This window comes from Pyrus communis, chromosome 16 (genome assembly GCF_963583255.1).
Source record: "Pyrus communis chromosome 16, drPyrComm1.1, whole genome shotgun sequence".
NCBI lineage: Eukaryota > Viridiplantae > Streptophyta > Magnoliopsida > Rosales > Rosaceae > Pyrus > Pyrus communis.
Window position 1 is genome coordinate 7,811,649 of NC_084818.1, and position 22,027 is coordinate 7,833,675.

General features: G+C 36.7%; 1 protein-coding gene and 2 pseudogenes across 1 annotated transcript; all 3 read left to right on the forward strand.

Annotated features, from left to right (window-relative positions):
* LOC137721093 (chorismate synthase, chloroplastic-like) overlaps nucleotides 1-2,346 on the forward strand; it is an 11,139-nt pseudogene extending 8,793 nt beyond the window's left edge.
* A 907-nt stretch (nucleotides 2,347-3,253) lies between these two features.
* On the forward strand, nucleotides 3,254-5,913 carry LOC137719736 (receptor like protein 27-like; annotated as a pseudogene).
* Nucleotides 5,914-6,795: 882 nt separating this feature from the next.
* Nucleotides 6,796-12,376, forward strand: LOC137720406 (chorismate synthase, chloroplastic-like). The gene is made up of 13 exons (XM_068459474.1): nucleotides 6,796-7,139; nucleotides 7,544-7,694; nucleotides 8,041-8,117; nucleotides 8,218-8,276; nucleotides 8,760-8,843; nucleotides 8,929-9,021; nucleotides 9,767-9,847; nucleotides 10,541-10,672; nucleotides 10,879-10,981; nucleotides 11,133-11,227; nucleotides 11,330-11,395; nucleotides 11,648-11,732; nucleotides 11,977-12,376. Exons 1-13 carry the CDS (start codon nucleotides 6,995-6,997, stop codon nucleotides 12,132-12,134), a joined length of 1,329 nt encoding a protein of 442 aa, XP_068315575.1. The 5' UTR covers nucleotides 6,796-6,994; the 3' UTR covers nucleotides 12,135-12,376.
* The last annotated feature ends 9,651 nt before the right edge of the window (nucleotides 12,377-22,027 follow it).

Sequence of the window (22,027 nt, forward strand, 5' to 3'; positions counted from 1 at the left end):
AGTTTCCAAACTTCTCTTGCCAATCTTGTGTGTCATAGATTTAGCTACATTATTGATATCATCTGCACCTTCTTTTACTGATTGCAATTCCTGTTATAATTTTGAAGACTTTTCCCTAATGTTTGTCACATTTCAGGTCCTAGCTTATGTTTCACAAGTTCAGAAGGTTGTGCTGCCCGAGGAATTGGTTGATCATCACACTTTGACGCTTGATCAGGTGCGATAATGGATATTAATTTAAGACTTTCGTAGCAAGCCATTCGAGAGTAGCAACAAAAAATGGGAGTCCTGGAAAAGGAATAACTTTCCAATCTGCCTCATTCCCTTATAACTTTCCAATCTGCCTCATTCCCTTATAACTGTCTCATTCCCTTATAAGGAAAAGGAATAACTTTATTTTTTATTCTTTTTGACATATTGCCAGATAGAGAGTAATATATTTAGGTGCCCAGATCCCGAATATGCAGAGAAGATGAACGCTGCCGTTGATGCTGTCAGAGTGAAAGGGGAATCTGTTGGTGGTGTTGTCACGTGCATTGTTAGAAATTGCCCACCGGTATACTCTCTCTCTCTCTCTCTCTCTTCCCCTCACCTCGTGTTTCTATTTGCAAGAACATGTCTTCAATTGAGGGGCAGACTCTTTACCTTAACCACTGCAAAGTTACATTGCTCTTTCAGTGATTTGTTTAATCTTCATTGAGTCATATATGGAGAATTGCCGCTCATTTTCTTGCATCTCAGGGGCTTGGTTCGCCAGTCTTTGATAAACTTGAAGCAGAATTGGCTAAAGCTGCTATGTCAATACCTGCAACAAAGGGATTTGAAATTGGAAGTGGATTTGCAGGTTAATATTCACCAACTTTCTGGGGTACTTAAATTGGACTTGATGATTGAAGAACGGTTGCAAGAGTTTCTAGTATGACGGACTTTTTTAAATTTTGTTCTCCAACTGTATTTTGAGCGAGTTCTTCTTGTTCTTGAATGCGTAACAGGTACCTTTTTAACTGGGAGTGAACATAATGATGAGTTCTATTTGGATGATCAAGGAAAAATCAGGACAAGAACAAATCGCTCTGGTGGGATACAGGTACCTGTTGTAGATTCCCTTTACTTCTTCCAAATGTAGAGTAAGTTGGTGAAATGTTTTGTTGAGCATCTCTTTATACTGAAATTGTATATGCTGGCATTCAGGGAGGACTATCCAATGGGGAAATCATAAACATGAGAATAGCTTTGAAGCCAACAGCTACAATTGGAGTATGTCTGACCTCTCTCGCTCTCTGTCTCTCTCTCTCTCTCTCTCTGAGTACTAATTTGAAAAGAATATTGGTTTCTACACTACGTATTCATTATTCCTGCTGTATATATGGTCAATAGGAGAATTGTGAACCACACTCGGGTCTTTCTTTCGTTTATATATAAATTCTTGTCAAATCATCAAACTGTAATTAACTGCCCAATCTGTCATGGTGGTTCTGTGGTATTTGTGCAGAAGAAGCAGAATACAGTGACTAGAGATAAAAGGGAGATAGAACTTAGAGCCCTTGATTGCTTTGATCCTTGTGTTGTTCCGCGAGGTACGTCTGTGAATGATATCCGAACTCTCATCCATCATGCTCTATGCACATTCCTTTTGTCGAACTTGTTTTCATTTCTTTTCTGCTATTAGATATAATTCAACAGCTGTATTTCACTAAGGGGCTCGGCTGTATGAATCATAGAATGCTGCTGTCCTCAGTTTTGCACCAAGTCTTTTGTTAGCTCTAAGTACTTGATGTCTTTTCGTAAAGCTTCTTTCCAAGTCTTTCTAGGCCTTTCTCTACCTTTTTTGTCCTGAGACTGTTTCGTTATCGCACTTTGTGTATTAATTACATAGGCCATCATAATTTCAAACTCTCATTTTCGCCCTTGCTTACAAATGTTTTGCTTGGTGGAACGGCGCAGCTGTGCCGATTGTGGAAGCTGCAATAGCCCTTGCACTCGTGGACCAACTAATGGCTGATTTTGCTCAGTGTCACATATTTCCTATCAATCCCGACCTACAAGACCCTGTGCGGCAGCCATTGGTTGAAGCAATGGAGGCAGCTGCTTAGCACATTTGAAAGTAGACCGACTTTCTAGTGACACTGTCACACTGGAATAAATGTGAGAACTTCAACTTTGAAACTGAACGCAGCTCACTCAATTGAATCCAAAGCTGGAATCTCCCCTTTTCATTGGTCACAAGATATGAAAAAGTGAAATTTTATTTGAACCCATATATAATCTCTTTCTACATCCGACTTATTCTCTACAGTCTATACTCGTATTAATTTTAATTCAACTATCAAATATCTCTTTAAATCCAAATTGACTACCTAAATAGAACTACCTTGACAAACCCAATCCAATATGTTAATTTAACTTTACACCAATTTAGAAAATAAAAATCCAAATGTTCTGCTATTCGAGGTGTAAAGAGAGCAGTCAAATGAATGATGTTTACCACAATATGTGAGTGATCATTCAAAAAGAGTGTAGGGTATTGTGATGTTTACCACAATATGTGAGCGATCATTCAAAAAGAGTGTAGATGTATTCAATAATGTTGTTTGTACAAAGAGTTTAGATGTATTCAATAATGTTGTTCGTACAAAGAGTTTAGATGTATTCAATAATGTCGTTTGCACAAAAAAAAAAAATATGTGTAAAGAGAGCAGTCAAATGAATGATGTTTATCACAATACGGATATATATGGACATATAGATATATAGATATTCAAAAAGTGATATCTTATTTAGTCTCTCTGTCTAAATATCTATATATCCATATACATGTTCTTTTTCCCACTCTGCAATCTGCAAGCTGCAAACACACAACGCCAGGCTTGCCTGCTGCCATCCAACTCTTCCCCAAGTGTAGAAGAATCGCATCAGCAAGAATCACCTACACTTCCAAGAGACATATGTAGTTGGTGGAGGTTTCCCCATGGTTGGGCCCTCAACTCCAAGTCGAAGTATTCTCTCTTGCTTGCTTTCTCTTGAGTTAATGGGATTGGACCAAAACCAAAGCACATGTTGAATTTTCCAAACTGCAACCCCCGTCAAAATCCAACATGTGAAAAGAAGTTCAACTCTTGATTTAATGAGATATTTCGTTTTGTTACACCCGAACTCTCGACTTTTAGAAATTATACTGCGGAAGAATTTTATACTGATGCCAGTCTATGAATACTTCTGTCACTTTGCACGTCCATACGTAGAAATCGCTCGCATGGTTATTGTTATGGGGTTACTTGATATCTCCATCATTCGCATGGTTTCAAAACTAGTACTAGTTTTGTTGTTGTTTCATGATGTTGTTGTTGCTAAATCTTCCTCCGCCTTGCAGAAGCAATATCCATCTTGCCCTGATGAGGAGAGGTCCGCCCTGCTGCGATTCAAAGACAGCTTTCTTATTGACAAATCTGCTTCTAGATTTGCCGATGCTTATCCAAAGGTTTCATCATGGAAACCAGCTGAAGGAGAAAGTAGCACCTGCTGCTCATGGGAAGGTGTTAAGTGTGATGAGAAGACGGGTCATGTGATTAGCCTTGATCTTGGCAGCAGTTGTCTCCACGGTTCTATCAACACCAATAGCAGCCTCTTCCTCCTTGTTCATCTTCAAAGGTTAAACCTCTCTGACAATAACTTCAATTACTCTCAAATTCCAACTAGCATTAGGAATTTCCCAAGCCTTACTCATCTTGATCTCTCTAGCTCTGTCTTTTCTGGTCAAGTCCCTTCTCAAGTTTCACTGTTATCCAAGTTGACAAACCTTGATCTATCTCGTAATCTCGATAGATTGTCAAAACATGAGAATCGTCCCTTGTTGAAACTCGCAACATCGGACAACCCTAGCCCTCAGGAACTGTCTCCTGTTTGGTGAATTTCCGGTGAGAATTTTTCGACTACCAAACTTAGAAAGTCCTAGTGTGAGATTCAACCGAGATCTGACTGAATATTTTCCCGAATTTAATCTAACTAGTCCTCTCATGGTTCTAAAAGTTTCCTATACCAAGTTTTTCGGGAACATACCTTATTCGTTAGGAAAGCTTGATTCACTGCTAGAGTTGGATGCAGCTCATTGCTATTTTTCGAAAGGGTTGGTTCCATCTGCACCTGGGAATCTTAGGCAGCTCACTTATCTAGACATTTCAGCCAATCAATCTTACCCAGCTAACTGTATTTAGGATTGGTTGGTGTCATTTAACCGGTTCAATCCCATCTTGGCTAGGTAACTTTAGCCAACTAACTTGCCTAGATTTTGCTTTAATGGACTGAATGGTTCAATTCCTGCGTCATTTTCCAATCTCACAAACCTTCAGATCCTTTGTTTACATTCGAATAGTCTAAGTGGTACACTGGAGTTTCAAATGTTTCAAAATCTATAATTTCTTTACCAACTCCAATTAAATAGGAACAGTTTAAAGTTTGTCACTGAATCCAGAATTGTGAATTCAACAGTTCCACAGTTCACCATTCTAGGATCGAGTTTTTGCAACGTAAGAGAGTTTCCATCGTTATTACAATATCAGAAGAGATTGGAGCGTTTGGACCTTTCTAGCAATAAAATCCAGGGCAAAGTACCAAAATGGATGTGGAACACAAGCATATAAACTTTGGTATTATTAGACGTTTCTCAAAACTTCATTTCAGACCAACCTCCACTTGTCCTTCCTTGGCTGAACCTGATATGCTCAAGGATTTCGTCCAACATGTTTCATGGACCACTACCGATACCTCCACCAACCATGCGAGAATATGCAGCTACAACCAACAACTTTACTGAAGCAATCTCACCATTGCTTTGCAATATGAAAAAGCTTCTGTACCTTGACTTGTCGAGATATAACTTGAGTGGCATGCTTCCTCAAACATACAACAACAGAAGCAGTTTGAGGATGATTGATTTGAGTCATAACAAATTGCAGGGGCAGTTGCCGAGGTCATTGGCCAATTGTATGATGCTTGAGTATCTTGTTTTGCCAAACAATCGATTCGATGATGTTTTTCCCATTTGGTTGGGGGACTCTTCTGGAGTTTAAGCTTTTGGCAATTCGCAATAACGGATTCTATGGTGTGATTGGAAAATCTAGAAAGAATGTCGATTTTCCCAAGTTGCACATTCTTGATTTGGCTTACAATAATTTTACTGGTGCGGTTCCATCTGTGTTTCCAGATATTATTATGAATAAGTCAGCATATATGTACACAGACATAATTTATGATGTCAGTGGATTCACAATGGTTAACAGTGTTGATTACTCACTCACAATAGCAACAAAAGGATTGGAGCAATACTATCCAAAGATTCGGAAAGAATTTGCATCCTTTGATATGTCAAGCAACAACTTCGAAGGGAAGATTCCAGAATTCATTGGGAATCTTAAGGAGCTTCGTTTGCTGAATCTTTCCCACAACATTCTCACTGGTTCTATCCCGTCATCCTTCGGAAACTTGATGAAGCTTGAATCGTTGGACCTCTCACAAAACAAGCTCTCAGGACGAATCCCCCAACAACTGATACAACTAACTTTTCTTGCCCATTTCAATGTGTCTCACAACAATCTCATAGGTCTTATACCACAAGGAACCCAACTTACTTCATTGAATATCACTTCATACGAGGGAAACCCAGGGTTGTGTGGAGATCCATTGCCAAAGAAAGCGGAAATCCTAAGGCCCCTCAACTTCCACCTTCAACCGTAGACGAAGGTGATTCTAGCTGAGCAGGGATATTTGAATTTGATTGGAAAATTGTTTCGATCGGATGTGGAAGTGGGTTGGTACTTGGTAGTGGGAGTAGTTCTTGCAGATGTTGTCATCACAAGGAGGCCCGACTTGTTTCTTAAGATTGTTGGAACGATCAGACAAATGATAAGGAAAATATAGAGTTACAATGTTATGCATTTGTTGTTGTCGTTTGTTTTCTCAGTTGTGGTTTCTTTCCTTCTCTTTCTATATGTTTAGTTATAAGTTTGTTTCACGTTAAGTGTATCTCCCCTTATTTTCTTGTATTTTTGCTTTCTTTTTTCTAACCTTTTTTTATTTCGGAAGGTAAGGTTTATGTCCCTCCTGACTAGGTGTAACTTCTTTTTTGGATTCAGTAAAATTGTCCCTTGTATCTTCGAGGATTCTTTAAAAAGAAAAAGAGAACGTATTCATGTTTTTTAGCTTGTAGTTCATTGTGTTGTTCAAGTTTAAGACTCTGCCCTATATATCATATTGTTTTAAGTTATATCAATGTTTGTTCTTAACGTTGAGTTTCTTTACCAAAAATGGAGTTGCAAGTAATGTAAATAAAGTCTGCATGTTTTTATGGAGTCCAAGGACTTAGAAATCTCTGACTCACCTCACACAAACCAAATATCCGAGTCTCTCTTTCTCTTTCTTAATCAGTCCAGATTCTAATCCTTATAGTTCTTGATTTGTGAAGATACGTTGTTAGCTGCTCCCGAAAAATAAAAAATGAATTGACCAAAAGAAAATAGAAAATTAAATAATTCAAGGTTTATTTTTAGAAAAACTAATGAAAAGGGTTTGAAAATTTTGAGTTTTAAAGATAAAAACAAAATAAAGGGTAAAATACATAATAACAGAATTAACATTTTAATGTAAAAATATGATTTTTCGTTGAAATAAACAGTACCAGAGTTTTTCGTTAAAGTACCTTTAATTTTTGGGGGGTAAAAGATTGAAGAACGGGGAGTTGTGAGATTTGGGGTAGGTGGAAGTTGGTTGGTGGATTGTATGGCAGCCACGAATACGAGACTTTTCACTCAAAACATACTCATCAGTCATCACATCTAAATTCTCAGCCCACCTACTCCCTCCATATTTTCCATACAAATCACATTTTTATCACCCAAATATTTTAAATCGAATTCTTATCTTTCCTCATCTTCTTCCATTTCTTCTCGTTGTTTTTGGTGGTTGGTGGGTTGAGAGTTTCAGTTCAGGGGGTTCAACTGCCATGGCTTCCTCTCTCGCTTCCAAACCATTCCTCGGAGCTCCAACGACCGATGGGCTTTCTGGGTTGTGCTCCTCCTCCGATCTTCGGACCCTCTCGTCCTCCTCCGTTCAATTTGTGATCCGCCAGAGAAACCCCAAGAAACTCCGTCAGTCTCTCTCTCTCTCCCTGATTTTTGTTCATTTGATTGCTCAGTGTTGTTTAGCTAGAAAGATTAGCTTTGTCGTTTTAATTTCTACTTCCTCGATTGCAATGTGCGAGAATTTTGTTATCTGCATTGCAGCAGCTACTGAAATTGTTTCGTGCACAAAAATCATGAATCTTTCACTTTAAAGACTATAACTTTACTTTAATTAGCTTTTGCGATAACTACCCAAGTTCTAAAATCTAAGTACACATATTTACATTCGGTCGAATTATTCCCGGGATTGAAAGAAACAATTGGGTCTGCTGTAATATAAATTTCGAAATAAATGGAATTTTGATACGTTAGAGAGAGTAGTCAGTTACAACTTTTAGATCAATTCTGAAAGTCTTGGTGTTGAATTTCAGAGGTGCAGGCAGCTGGGAATACTACCGGGAATCATTTTCGTATTACAACTTTTGGGGAATCTCATGGTGGTGGTGTTGGTTGTGTAATTGATGGATGCCCTCCTCGTATGCCCCTCTCCGTAGAAGATTTGCAAGGTGACCTTGACAGAAGGTATTTGATACCGGGCTCGCCCTTTTCATGTTCATTTTAAAGTTCTTCGGGTAGCTGAACGATGCACCTGACTTGTGCATTATGACAGTTGTAATGGGTTGATGCCTACTTCACGTTCAATTTAAGGATATTTTACTAGTATGTCTTTTACATGTTCAATTCATCGTAGAGTTTGTGAGGTTTTTGGTCTGGGATCATTGCATGCTGGCATAATTAGTTTCCTTAGATGTATAGGTGTTTATATCGGGACATTAGTGTAGATCGTTTTATGCAAGAATCATGATAGCTTCCTCTAAATTTGTTGAATTCTCGTTTGTTTTGATGCAAAATTCTTATGGGTTGTCAGGAGGCCAGGTCAGAGTCGAATTACTACCCCTAGGAAGGAAACTGACACATGCCGAATACTTTCGGGAGTTCATGAAGGTTAGATCTTTGTGGAATTTGTGTGTTTATTTAAAGGGGTGTTCCTTTTGTAGTTGTCTTCATTGGCATGTACTCCAATTGATGTTATAATTGACTGCAGGAGTGACAACTGGGACACCAATTCTTGTGCTTGTACCAAATACTGATCAGAGAGGACGTGTAAGTATCCCATGTTAGAGGGCATATATATGAAGAGGAATGAAAATGGGTGGAGGGTTTAAAGACTAATATTTCTTCGCTCGTGGTTTTTACCTTTATTTTTTCTGGCCTATGGAATTTGTAGCTTTCAATCTATTTAATCATGCGACCATCGTTTTTGAAACTAGACAAACTTAAATGTATTGAAGTGCATATCTGTATTAAATGTGTTGGATGCATGATGCTTGTTTGAGGTGCCCAAACATTTTCCAGGCTGATTAGATAAGTTGACGAACACATTGTGAGGGCTGTGGAGCTTGATTAAAAAGTTTGTATTTTGGGTGCCAGAACTGGTTAAAGAGTTTACTGATATTTTTCTAGTATTTTCACTGACTCATGATATATAGGATACCGTAGATTAACCATCACATTTATACTCTGTATAATTGAGTCAGATGACATTCTTTATGGTGCATGGAAATAATTCTGTCGCTATAATTTCAGGATTATGACGAAATGTCGGTAGCTTATAGGCCTTCACATGCTGATCGAACTTATGACCAAAAGTATGGTATCAGATCAGTGCAGGTAATAGTATTAAGCTTAACGATTAAAGGTTCACAATCGTATTTGGAATTTCAGATACATAAATCTACCTAATTTGTAATTGAAGGGTGGTGGTAGATCTTCTGCTAGAGAAACAATTGGAAGAGTTGCAGCTGGAGCCCTTGCCAAGAAAATCCTTAAGGCTTTCTCAGGAACTGAGGTGTGTGTGGTAAACTATGTGTATCCTTGAATACTTGCATGGTGATACCCGAGACTCCAGGTCATTTAATCATTGTTTTTCTCCTTTTGGTCAAATTGTAAATGTGTCCTGCTATAATTAGTTTTGATTTTACCTGATAAATTCAAGATAGACAGGAAACACCTGACTTACAGTTGTCACTGAGTGACTTATGACTGTTCTGTATATGACATCTAAGGACACATCAGTTGTGTCCACCCACGTTAATGACGTCTTTGGATTCTTACGAAAATACATCTCCATTTGCATAGAAAAGTTACAAACTTATTTAAACCTTGAGAGTTTTTTCAAGAAAATCTGAAAATGAAAAAATGGTTGTTACTAATGTTAATTTTCTGTGATAATTGGCTTAATAAATGAAGAAATTTTCCACTAAAAAAGATTAAACATGTATTGGCATGTCCAAGTGCTTAGGCTTTTGGAAGTGGACTTGCTGGGAACCCCATGTCCTTGTCAACATGACACTCATGTCCCTGTCCTTGGACCATAGCGAATGAGTACCTGAAGTTTGAATTCTTTTAATAATTGTTGCCCTGCCTGTTGATTGAAAGAAAAGTTTCCAAACTTCTGTTGCCAATTTTGTGTGTCATAGATTTAGTGATATTATTGGAACTGTGTCCATAAATTATCATCTGCACCATTTTTTACTGATTGAAATTCTTGTCATAAGTTTGAAGATTTTTCCCTAATGTTTGTCACATTTCAGATCCTAGCTTATGTTTCACAAGTTCATCAGGTTGTGCTTCCCCAGGAATTGGTTGATCATCACACTTTGACACTTGATCAGGTGCGATAATGGATAGTAATTTAAAATCTTTTGTAGCAAGCCATTCAAGAGTAGCAACAAAAAATGGGAGTTGTATGTTGATACAAGAGTAACTAAACTGCAGACTAAACTCTGAATGTTATTGTAGTCTATAACGTAATTACCGGGATGCTTCTCATTTCACACTCAAACAGTATCTCACCTCTACAAACTTGAGTGCCTCAATTTGCAACGTGACATTTTAGGCTTTTACGATTGCTACATTACAAATTTTTTTATGGGGTTGTCACATCTACTTCCATTTCCTGAGTTATTGACTACAAAATTATCCACTCTCCCAAATCTGGGAAGAAAATTTCCCTCTTCATGAGGTGTCTCCTAATGGGTTCCAACCTGTAGCTGACCTATTGGAAGACAGACTCTCTATAGGAATACCTTTCCCTTAGTAATTGAATCCAGAGTTGTTTGAGGTTTCATGTCAGAATCTCAGATCCAAATTGATTCAAAGCAAGAAAGACAAGTACCAGTCTGTTGATTGCTCTTTTTAGATTAACTCATTTTCTCTCAGTGCATTTTTGAAGTACTTATTGACACACATTTATCTTTTCTTATTCATCAAAATTCTTCTGAATTTTGTGTTTTTGAGCGGTTAATCAGTTGTGTGTGCTCACTCACTGAACCTTTATTTTTTCTTCTTTTGTGACGTATTGCCAGATAGAGAGTAATATCGTTAGGTGCCCAGATCCTGAATATGCAGAGAAGATGATCGCAGCCATTGATGCTGTCAGGGTGAAAGGGCAATCCATTGGTGGTGTTGTCACATGCATTGTTAGAAATTGCCCTCCGGTAATATGTCTCTCTCTCTCTCTCTCTCTCTCTCTCTCTCTCTCTCTCTCGATGTTTCTGTCTGCAAGCACATGTCTTCAACTGTTTAGATTAGGGAGCAGGCTCTTGACCTTAACCACTGCAAAGTTGTATTGCTCTTTCAGTAATTTGTTTAATCTTCATCAAGTCATATATGGAGAATTGACGATCATTTTCTTGTATCTCAGGGGCTTGGTTCACCAGTCTTTGATAAACTTGAAGCTGAATTTGCTAAAGCTGTTATGTCATTACCTGCAACAAAGGGATTTGAATTTGGAAGTGGATTTGCAGGTTAATATTCAAACTTTTTGGGGTACTTAAACTGGACTTGATGATTAAAGAACAGTTGCAAGAATTTCTACTGTGATGGAGTTTTTAAATTTTTTTTCTCCAACTATATTTTGAGTAAGTTCTTCTTGTTCTCGAATACTATACCTAACAGGTACCTTTTTAACTGGGAGTGAACATAATGATGAGTTCTATTTGGATGATCAAGGAAAAATCAGGACCAGAACAAATCGCTCTGGCGGGACACAGGTACTTGTAGATTCCCGTTACTTCTTCTGAATGTAGTGTAAGTTGGTAAAATGTTTTGTCGAGCATCTCTTCTACACTGACATTGTATATGCTGGCAATCAGGGAGGACTATCCAATGGGGAAATCATAAACATGAGAATAGCTTTCAAGCCAACAGCTACAATTGGAGTATGTCCGACCTCTCTTTCTCTCTCTCTCTCTCTCTTCTCTCTCTGAGTACTAATTTGAAAGGAATATTGGTTTCCACGCTACGTATTCATTAATCATATCTATTCTACAATTTGGTATTATTCCTGTTGTATATATGGTCAATAGGAGAATCTTGAGCCAAACCCAGGTCTTTCTTTCATGTATATGTAATTCTTGTCAAAACAGAAAACTATAATTAACTGACCAATCCATCGTGGTGGTTTTGTGCAGAAGAAACAGAATACAGTGACTAGAGAAAAAAAGGAGATAGAACTTATAGCCCGTGGTCGCCATGATCCTTGTGTTGTTCCACGAGGTACGTCTGAATGATATGTGAACTCTGATGCATCATTCTCTATGCCCATTCCTTTTTTCGAACTTGTTTTCCTTTTTTCTGCTATTAGATATAATTAATCTAAAAAAATAGAAGCATATCCATTAGGAATGTGATTTGGTCTTCTATGGTCTTCTATAGCAAAATTTGTACTAATTTAGGCCATTTCATACTCTCTCATCTTTCGTCCTTGCTTACATATGTTTTGCGTGGTGGAATGGCGCAGCTGTGCCGATGGTGGAAGCTGCAATAGCGCTTGCGCTCGTGGACCAACTAATGGCAGATTTTGCTCAGTGTCATATGTTTCCTATCAATCCCGACCTACAAGACCCTGTGCCGCAGCCGTTGGTTGGGGCAGCGGAGGCAGCAACTCTGCACATTTGAAAGTAGACAAACTTTCTGTAGCATTGTATACGTTTTGTATCGGCATTGAAAATTCATTGTCATGAAACGCATGTGTGGTGTGGGACGGCAAACCAACGTTTACAGTACTCAATCAAGTGAAACTGTCACACTGGAATATATGTGAGATGTGTCAAACCATTTTTTTTTCCAATAAGTTTTTGTTCAATCATTCAATTTGTAGAAGTAAACTTTTGAGGCAATAAATTTCTTCTGTAATATCATTATCAGAGTTATTTATTTTAAATATGTGAAAACAATTTGTCGTTTTTCCGATCGAGGTACGGAATAAAGTTCGAGAATGATGTGTTTTAACTCCAATTTTGAAACTAAATGAAGCACACTGAATTGAATCCAAAGCTCGAATTTTCCCCTTTGCATTGATCAGAAGATATAACTATATATCAATGAAAAATTAGTAAGGAATGCATAAACCAACACTATATAAACTTTTTGGACCATAATTTTCAAGGACTATGACCCAAAATAAAAACGGACTTGGGCCGAAGAGAAATCATTTGAAGCCCAAGTCATAGAAGACCTAAGATGTGAAGTCCAAACTAAGATGGAGAGAAAGGGATCTGAGGACCTTATGACATGAGTTCACCGTCACTCTTGTATCTCTTATTTGAATGGAACAAAGTCCCTCTAAAAGGAAGTCACCTTTTCTACCCCATGCAATGGAAAAATCTTGGGTGATTAGGGTATTTCCCTCTTTATTTTCTGGTCACGTGATAAGAGAGAAATTTATCCATCTTCATATAATCGAAAGAACCCCAAGTTACGTGTCAAATCTCAAACATGCCCAACACATGTAATATTATATGTTAACACGAAAAGCCCAATTGATTATTCTAGGTTATCAATTTCATTTAACGGCCAGAGAGAATAATTACCACCTAATTTCACCTATAAAACTATGCTTCCTTAGGACTTCTCCCCATTAAGCATGATAGTTGGTGACATCAAACAGGGATTCGTGTCCTTTTTTTTAGTCCCGTTTATGCTATATCCGCCGAACAACTGATTTACCGAATATTTAGCCTGTTATATTTTTTAAGACTCTTTTGACCAAATAAAGAAAAGAAAAATCTTGACTCTCTGTTCGACTTTACATGTCATACAATAGAGCATGATAAAACTTTTCGAGAGGAGATATGCAAAAGCTAACCTGAAAGAAGATTCCTTTATAATGTTTGGTTATCCAAATATCGTTGAAGAAAACGAACTAACATTAGTTTGTCATGCATAAAACAGGCGACTAAACATTGTATATGACATTTGTCCAAAAAAAAAAAGAAAAAATTATTGTACATGACAGACAGGTGAAGTGACTAAAACAATGACATTAGGCAACATATTTCAAATTACAAAAAATATTAATGTGGATTTTTTAGAGATGACCACCGACAGATACTTTTTTTTTTTTTTTTTTTTTGAAAAAAAAAAAAAAAAACCAGTTGGTGGCTTTGTCAAAGCAGTTCACATTTTTGGTGGCCGGGAAGACTCAAGAGACATTTCAACCTCCTCCTAACCACCATCGTGTGATTCATCAGCGTTAAGAATCAAACCCAGAACGTGCCGTGTGGAATATGAGCCTAAAATTCGTCCACAACTCTTAGGCCACCCCATGGTAGTTACCACCGACAGATATACTTGAGGTGGTGTCAAATATCTCATTTTGGTAAAGAGATTGAGGTGCTTTAGCTCTCTTTATGGTGGAGTCACTTTCTGCTACATGTGGTAATATCCCTTTCAAGTTACTGTGGGCGGAGGTTAGAATTTAGGGTCTAGGGTTTTATGGAGTGACTGTTGCTCCCTGTTCTTAAAGTGTGATTCGAAGACGGGATTTCGAGTGCAGGGTAAACAATATTACTTAAATGACAGGATCTCAAGTGCAGGTATAAATTGGCAATGTCATATTAAATATTACGTGAAGGAGGTTGAAGGGGAAATACTCTTTTCAGTTTTTGGTTTCAATTGAAATGAGAAAAATGCTTTATATATGTGAATGCATGCATGCATGCTTGTATATCCTTAGATATAATTGTGGTGTCTACTGTTTATCATCATGATTTACTTAATTAATTATCTTATCTCCAATAATACATGAGGTCAAGTCTATTATACGCTTCTTTTCATCATTAATCTAACATTACGTTTAACAAGAAATTTTTCAATGTTGGGATATGTGTGATGAAAAATTAAGAAGTTAAAAAATCAAACTTTTCACCATTTATATAACAACATGTAATGTACCATTCGTGTTCCCCTTCCAATGAAAAACTTCTCATGTTTTGACAGATAATTACTGTTAGCGACCTGACATGCACCAGTATGAGCTAGGTGGTACATGATTACATAAACAAATTAATTAGGACCTATTAGCTTCCTTCTTGATTGATCGATCCTGACAATTATTGATCGTTGCATGCATGAGTACCTAATTTTCCTTCATGAAGCGTAGACGCATGCAACCAACTCGATCGACCACATAAACCTAGAATACTCGATGACTTTAGTAACAATCACTTAGCAACTACTATACCTAATTAATTAGGAGGAACAGTTATATACATACACACACACACACACACACACACACACACATATATATAATAGTATATTTTATATATTATATATGATATGCGTGTAGGTAAATCTCCCACGATATTGTGTTCACCAAAAAAAAATTAATTGATTTGTTGATGCTCACTAAAGTCTAAAGTGATGTAGGTTTAGGATGCATAATCAGGATTTAGGTGTGCAGATGTTCCGAATACATTGTAAAATCTCTCCTATAATCCTACACCACGTCATCATGTCATGTTGAATTATAAAATGATTTGTCTAGCTAAGATAGGGAGAGAGGTCTGTCATGTCATGTAGGAATTAGGATGGAGACGATCGAACGTTTAATAAACACCAGTTGGCAAAAAGAGAAATAGCACCATGCAATATTAATTAACAGATGGTTTACCAACCAAACCCATATACAAAAGCAAAACAATACGAAGCTAAAAATATGAGAAGAAGGTGACAAAAAGGAAACATATTCTGCACCCTTTACTTTGTTTTGAACAAGGACTTAGCACCAAATTAAGAAATGACTTTCTTACAACGACTTGGCCATTTTCCCAACTCCATCGTAACCAAAATAATACACGCTCCATGCTCCTACATCATTACCAAATAATACACGGGAATCTACTTCAATGATAGTGGTTAGGGTCCTCTTTTATAGTATGATTAGGTCTGACAAACCAATCGTGTTCGTATTGTTTTCATATCATATTTGTTATTTTAACAGGTTCGTGTCGTGTCAAATCCGTTATCTTAATGAGTTCTTAACAGGTGACTCAATAACGATCTAGTTCATTAACGGGTCATGTTGTTTTGTGTCAAGTTAACGGATTGTGCAAGAAATTGTCATGGCTAATGTCTAGATCTGGCAAACGATATCTTATCGGGTTCTTAACAGATGACCTAATTACGACCCGACTCATTAACAGGTAGACCCGAAATTCGTTATTGTCATATTGCTTCGTGTCAAGTTAACGAGTCATGTAAGAAATTACTAGGTCTAATTATGATCTTACTTAAAATGTAATTTCTAAAAGAATCACGCTAACATGAGATGCTCACACGAAAAGTTGTATGACTTTTAACTAAGTGGTTTACGTATTGTTTATCAAGCTCCACGTGAAAGGAGCTACAAAGCCAAATTACCATGGAGATTTATTAGGTTTTGATGATTGATCATTGCTTTGTCGCAAGAAAGGTTATGCAAAAGGGAAGAGGTCAAAAGAGAGGATTCACTTTTCTTTTCATAAGTAGGCCGGAAAGGTTGTTAAGCATTGGGTAATGGCTAGGGATTAGACATTGAATATTACTTAAAATGCAAAAGGAGAGCTACTGCCAACCTCACAATATGCTTTGGTTCATGTCAAACTTAATTTGGTTGAACAAGATTAGGTGCATCCTCGAGTGCAATTTCTTGTGTACGACTACCAAATTCTCGTCGTACATTTATCATAATTGAAAATGTTCATATTTTTTTTCAATTAAATCAATCGAATTAGAGATCGTTTAGTGGTTCATAATATCAAGCAAATCAATGGTTTGGTAACAATTCCGACGCTCATAATTAATGAATCGCTCATTTATTTAACACATATGGATTACCAAACGAAACGTCAAATTCAATTTTGTTTTTAATCTTACATGGTAGTTATTGGACGATTCTGGTTATGACATGAGCAAGAAGAAAATTTGTTAACACAAATAGGTAGACAAGGAGAGCATCCGAGGGTGCACCGATTGGACTTGGTGGGTCAATGATTGGTTAATTTTCACCAAAGCCAACTTATGCGGAGTAATATTGGTCTAATCAACCCTTTTGGCTTCAAGTTGTTGTACTAATTGTGTTGAAATTTGGTTAAACTGGATGCTTGCTTGAACATAAAACCTGTGTACTTTCTTGCCATGTAGTAGTCATCAGGTGGGGGAAGTTTTGGAGATAAAGTAGCAAAATATTGTGGCCACAGTGATAAGATGCCCATACTAAAGAGGTAGGTTTTTTCTTTATTTATTTATTTTTTTAACAAATGATATTATTTACGCTAAGGGGTGGGGAGTGAGTTAAACCTTATAATAGTCGAGCCATAATAATCTTTCACTTACAAGTGAAGAAAAATACTACTAGACTATAGTAATGAATGAAACTAAATACGTAGTTTTAAGGGGGGCAGAAGTTACATGCAAAAGATTGATTACCACAAGTAAATAATTATGAACAGGTAGTGATGGTTGCATGAGGTCTCAAAAGTTTACCTTCTTTTTTTGGGAACTTTATTGGACAACTTTCTTTGGTCTTGAGAGATTTGGAGAGAGGAGGATCCTCTTTTTCCAATTGAGTAACACATTTTGAAATCCTTGGGCATGATATAAAGTGGCATGGATGAAAAACAACTTACATTTTGCTATCAACTGTACACTTTTTCTCAATATTTGCTTTTTGGCCTTTTGATCGATCAAACAACTGGTTCCTCCTCAAACGTATAGTTGGTCTAAACACAAAGGATAGGGACCAAAAATACGTGGCATGTGTACTCGGTGACACAACAAAACTTATCCAATAAAGATGAATATTGCGTATAATATAAAGTTTATAAAAAGTTGTGAAAACTATTTATAAGCTTTATAAGTTTCATCTCTCACAAATTACTTAAATCCTTTTTGGTGCATTTCAACGAGTGATTTTGAATCTCATAATAGAACTAAAGAAATCACAAATGAAGAAATCAATGGAAGCAAGAAAGGCTCGAAAGCTTAGAGAGAGAAAGAGAAATGAGAGTTTGTTATTTTCTGAAATGGTTTTACACACTTCTTACATTGTTATCTTAGTGTGTGTGTGTATATATATATAGCTTGAGAATACTAACAGATTATCCTAACCATTCTAACTACCTTGACATAATAGTTATAACAGTAATAACCATAGCTACCAAGTCATCAATCTTTAACTGTAAATCTGCCATGTCATTAGTGAGCTGCCAAGTCATCAAGTCATATGCTATAGTTAACATCTCCCTTCAATCGCATCTAGGATTTCCTAGTTGCAGATTGTAATAATGCTTAACAAACAAAGGACTATGTGGACCCTTTCTCAAAATATCAGATGCTTGATCATCTGTTGGAACATACACTACCTCCAAGTCTCCTTGTTGAACTCTCTCTCACACGAAATAATAATTTGTGTCCAAGTGTTTTATCCGAGAATGAAACACTGGATTTGCACTCAGTGATATTGCAGACATATCATCACATTGAATTAGAGGAGGATTAGGAAGAAATACATCCAGGTCTTTCAAAATATATCTCACCCAACTAATGTCTACAGTAGTATGTGCAAGAGCTTTGTACTCAGCTTCTGTTGAGCTCCTTGAAACTGAGCTTTGCTTCTTAGATTGCCAAGATATAGGGTTGTTTCCAAGAAAAACAACGTACCTTGTCATTGATCTTCATGTGTTAAGGTCTGCAGCCCAATCTGCATCTGAGAATGCATTCAAATTCATTTCTACATTTGCTGAGTAACAAATTCCATACTGAATTGTCCCTTGAAGATAACTTAACATCCACTTTACTACCCCAAAATGTACCTCAATTGGTGTAGTCATGAATTGACACATTGAATTTACTGTAAATGCAATATATGGTCGTGTGAAAGTCAAATATTGCAGAGAACCAACTATACTTCTATAAGTGCTTGGATCTTGTAAGGGATTGCCTTCAGTCATAAGCATTGAGGTATGATGCTTGCAAGGTGTTGCTGCAAGCTTACAAGGTTCCAAACCTATTTTATGAATAAGATCTTTGATGTATTTTGCTTGATTCACAAAGATATCTCCATTCTCTTTGTAATGTACTTGTAAACCAAGAAAGAATGTGAGTTTTCCCAGATCCTTTAAATCAAAGACTTCAGATAGTTCTTAAACAACCTGATTAATCTTCAAATTATTTAAGCATGTGAGGATTATGTCATCCACATGTAACAACAATATAACAATGTCTGAACCATCCTTCTTCAGGAACAAACTTGTATCAGGTAAGGATGCATGAGACCCCATTGCAAGAAGGTAACTTGTGAACTTGGAGTTCCAGGCCCTTGGTGCCTTTTTAAACCATATAATGACTTTATCAATCAAACATGATTAGGGTAGTTAGGATCAACAAACCCTTGTGGTTGTTTCATGTAAACATCATCTTGCAATTCCCCACGAAGAAAAGCATTTTTGATGTCTAGTTGCTCTAAATCCCAATGATTCATTGTAGCAATAACTAAAATAATTATGACTATCGTATGTCTCACAACAGGACTGAAAGTTTCTGAATAATCCACACCATGTTCTTGTGAAAAGCCTTGTGCAACTAGCCTTGCCTTAAACCTTGATACAATGCCATCTGGATTCTTTTTCACTTTATAAACCCATTTACTTCCCAGAATTGCCCTATCATCAGGTATAGGAACCAAACTCCATGTCTCTTGTCCTCTTAAAGAATCTTATTCATCTTGCATAGCTTGCTGCCACTATGGTATGCTAGAAGCTTTTCTAAAGCTTGATGGCTCTGCTATATCAGTAAACAAAAGAGAAACCCCTAATGAATAGTTCTTCACTTAATTGTAATGACTGTAACTCTGGAAATGTAGCTAGTAAAGCTGCATAATTCTTCATCTCAATTGCCCCACCCTTCAATCGTGTTGTCATGGGATGATTTGAAACTGAATTTATCACAGAGGTTGAAATAGCACTAGTATTGTTATCATGAGTTGAAAGTGGAAGGATTACCTCTAACTAGGAATTGTGATGGACATGCAGCAAGGGTGACATTGTTGAATCTGGAATAGAGTGATGATGATGAGGAATTTCATTTTCCGAAGAATCTTGCATTTCTGAAGAATGAGAACTATATGAACTTGATTGCAGTTAATCATCTGGTACAATCACAGCCTAAGCTTATCGAGAATTCCCAGAGTGTGATTTGGATACAACATTGACACTTGGAATTGGTAACTGAACCATAACTATAGGTTGTCTAGAACACTGTGAATGTGACATAACATTTGCTTCTGAAACAGGTTTCTTTTGACATGGATACACAGTCACATCATGAATAACATGCCTAGACAATATCAACTTCTCATTTTGCTCATTATAAACTATTACCCTTTTATGTCCAGAAGCATATCCAAGAAAAACCCTATGAGTTGACCTAAATTGTAATTTGTTTACATTAAAAGGTCTAAGAAATGGATACACAGCAGTTCCAAAATTTTTGAAGTGATTAACTTCAGGAACTTTTCAAAAAAAAAAAAAAAAAAAAAAAGACATTGATAAGGTGACTTCATTTTTAATACTTTGCATGGCATTCTGTTAATCAACAAAGTTGCATGAGCACAGGCATGATACCAAAACTTTGGTGCTAGATTAGCTTTTGCCATGAGTGTGATGACGGTCTCCACAACATGTCTATGTTTCCTCTCAGCAAGACCATTTTGCTAAGGGGTATATGAACATGAAACCATGTGTTTAATTCCTCTATTTGCCAAGAAATCACTGAATATTTGACTCATAAACTCTCTTCCATCATCAGACTGAAAACACTTTATGGATGCAATAAATTGAGTTGATACAAAGGCATGGAACTTCACAAAAATAGCAAAAGCTTCTTATTTATTAACCATGGGAAAAATCCACATGAATCTTGAATATTCATCTACAAAATTCATATAGTATCTATACCCCTCTTTAGACTTTATTAGAGATGGACCCCATACATCAAAGTGGATCTTATCAAACATATTTCTAGCCCTATCTTGTTTTACAAGAAATGGATGTCTACTCATTTTTCCTTGAATACAAGATTGACACATAGACATACGTGAATTAGAATCTGTACTAACTGATATATCTGAAGATTTAATCATAAAAATTAATATCTCCTCAAATGGATGTCCAAGCCTTTGGTGCAAACTGAAACCTTAACCTTCTTTCCCAGAAAAGCAGCACAATTACTCAACTTTGCAGCAAAACTATTTGAAAATGTATTGACTGGTATCTTGAACAATTCTCCATCATCATTCTTTTCTTGGTATAAAATCATCATCACTCATTCCTTCGTATAAAATCACCGTTGTGGCCTTATCCTGTATAAAAAAGGTCACATCATCACAAATAAACCAGCAAGCATTGTACTTACATAATTTCTTAGCTGATAGTAAATTAACAGTGATTATAGGCACATGCAAAACATTGTGTACTATGAAGGAATGATGTGATGATCTAGGAATAATTAAGGAGCCTATATGCTTAACTATCAAACCTTCCCCATTTCCAATTATGATCTTGTCATTCCCATTGTATGTAGTTGCTTGATTGAGATTATTAACATTGATTGTCATATGATGGGTATCTCATGTATCTATGATCCAAGTATCAGATGCAGAAAAACCATGACCATTTGATGCATGTGCTTGTTGATGTTCAATATTATCATATGCAATCATTGCAGTCAATGAAGGAGGTGGTGAAGTCCCTTGATAGGTGAAATTGTTCCTATTGGTAGCATTCCAATGCAATATGGCCTCTTCTCCCACATATTTGACACATTATAAACCTTAGAGAAGAACCACTATTATCAGTTCTATGGTAATAATTAGGTGACGTGTAGCCCTTTCTTGAACAGATTTAACATTCTGAAGAAATTGAAAACTTGTAACTTGTGTTACCATTCCAATGACTGCCTTTTGTACCCCCATTTCCTGAGAAAAAACCATTATTCCCAGAGTATGAATTTCCAAAATTTGAATTGCCATTTTGAGACTGTTTGCCATTGCCCAAGAAATGTCCACTGTTGTTGCCATCTCTATTTCCATTTCTGTTGCCATCTTTATTAAACCTTCTATTGTTACCAGAGAAATTTCCTCTTTGTTGGTAAGACCTATTTTCATTGCCAATTCCTCCCTGAAAACTTCCATTATAATCTTGCTAACTTCTCTGAGTATTAGAACTTTCTCCATGTTCATAGCCCCCTTGAAATCTTTGAGAACTAGATCCTTCACCTTGTACCACCATTGCAGACATAGATGTACTCAGTGAATGCATTCTTGATTCAATGCTTGTTTCAGCCCCAAGCAATTGTGCTCAAAAATCTTTCAAAGATAGTTGTTTTTCTATCAAGAATCAATGTCTTGATCATCTCAAAGTCAACAGGCAGTCCTGATAGCACGGCAATCATATAGTCATTATTAGATACCTTTTCCCCAGTAGAAATTAGTTAATCCCTTATAGCCTTCAAATTTAACATAAACTTCT

Excerpts from the sequence above, each read along its gene's own strand:
- LOC137720406 (XM_068459474.1), top strand. The coding sequence starts at position 6,995 with ATGGCTTCCTCTCTCGCTTCCAAACCATTCCTCGGAGCTCCAACGACC. Across the intron at positions 7,695-8,040 it reads CAAGGTGACCTTGACAGAAG|GAGGCCAGGTCAGAGTCGAA; the intron begins GTATTTGATACC and ends ATGGGTTGTCAG. Across the intron at positions 11,396-11,647 it reads AGCCAACAGCTACAATTGGA|AAGAAACAGAATACAGTGAC; the intron begins GTATGTCCGACC and ends GGTTTTGTGCAG.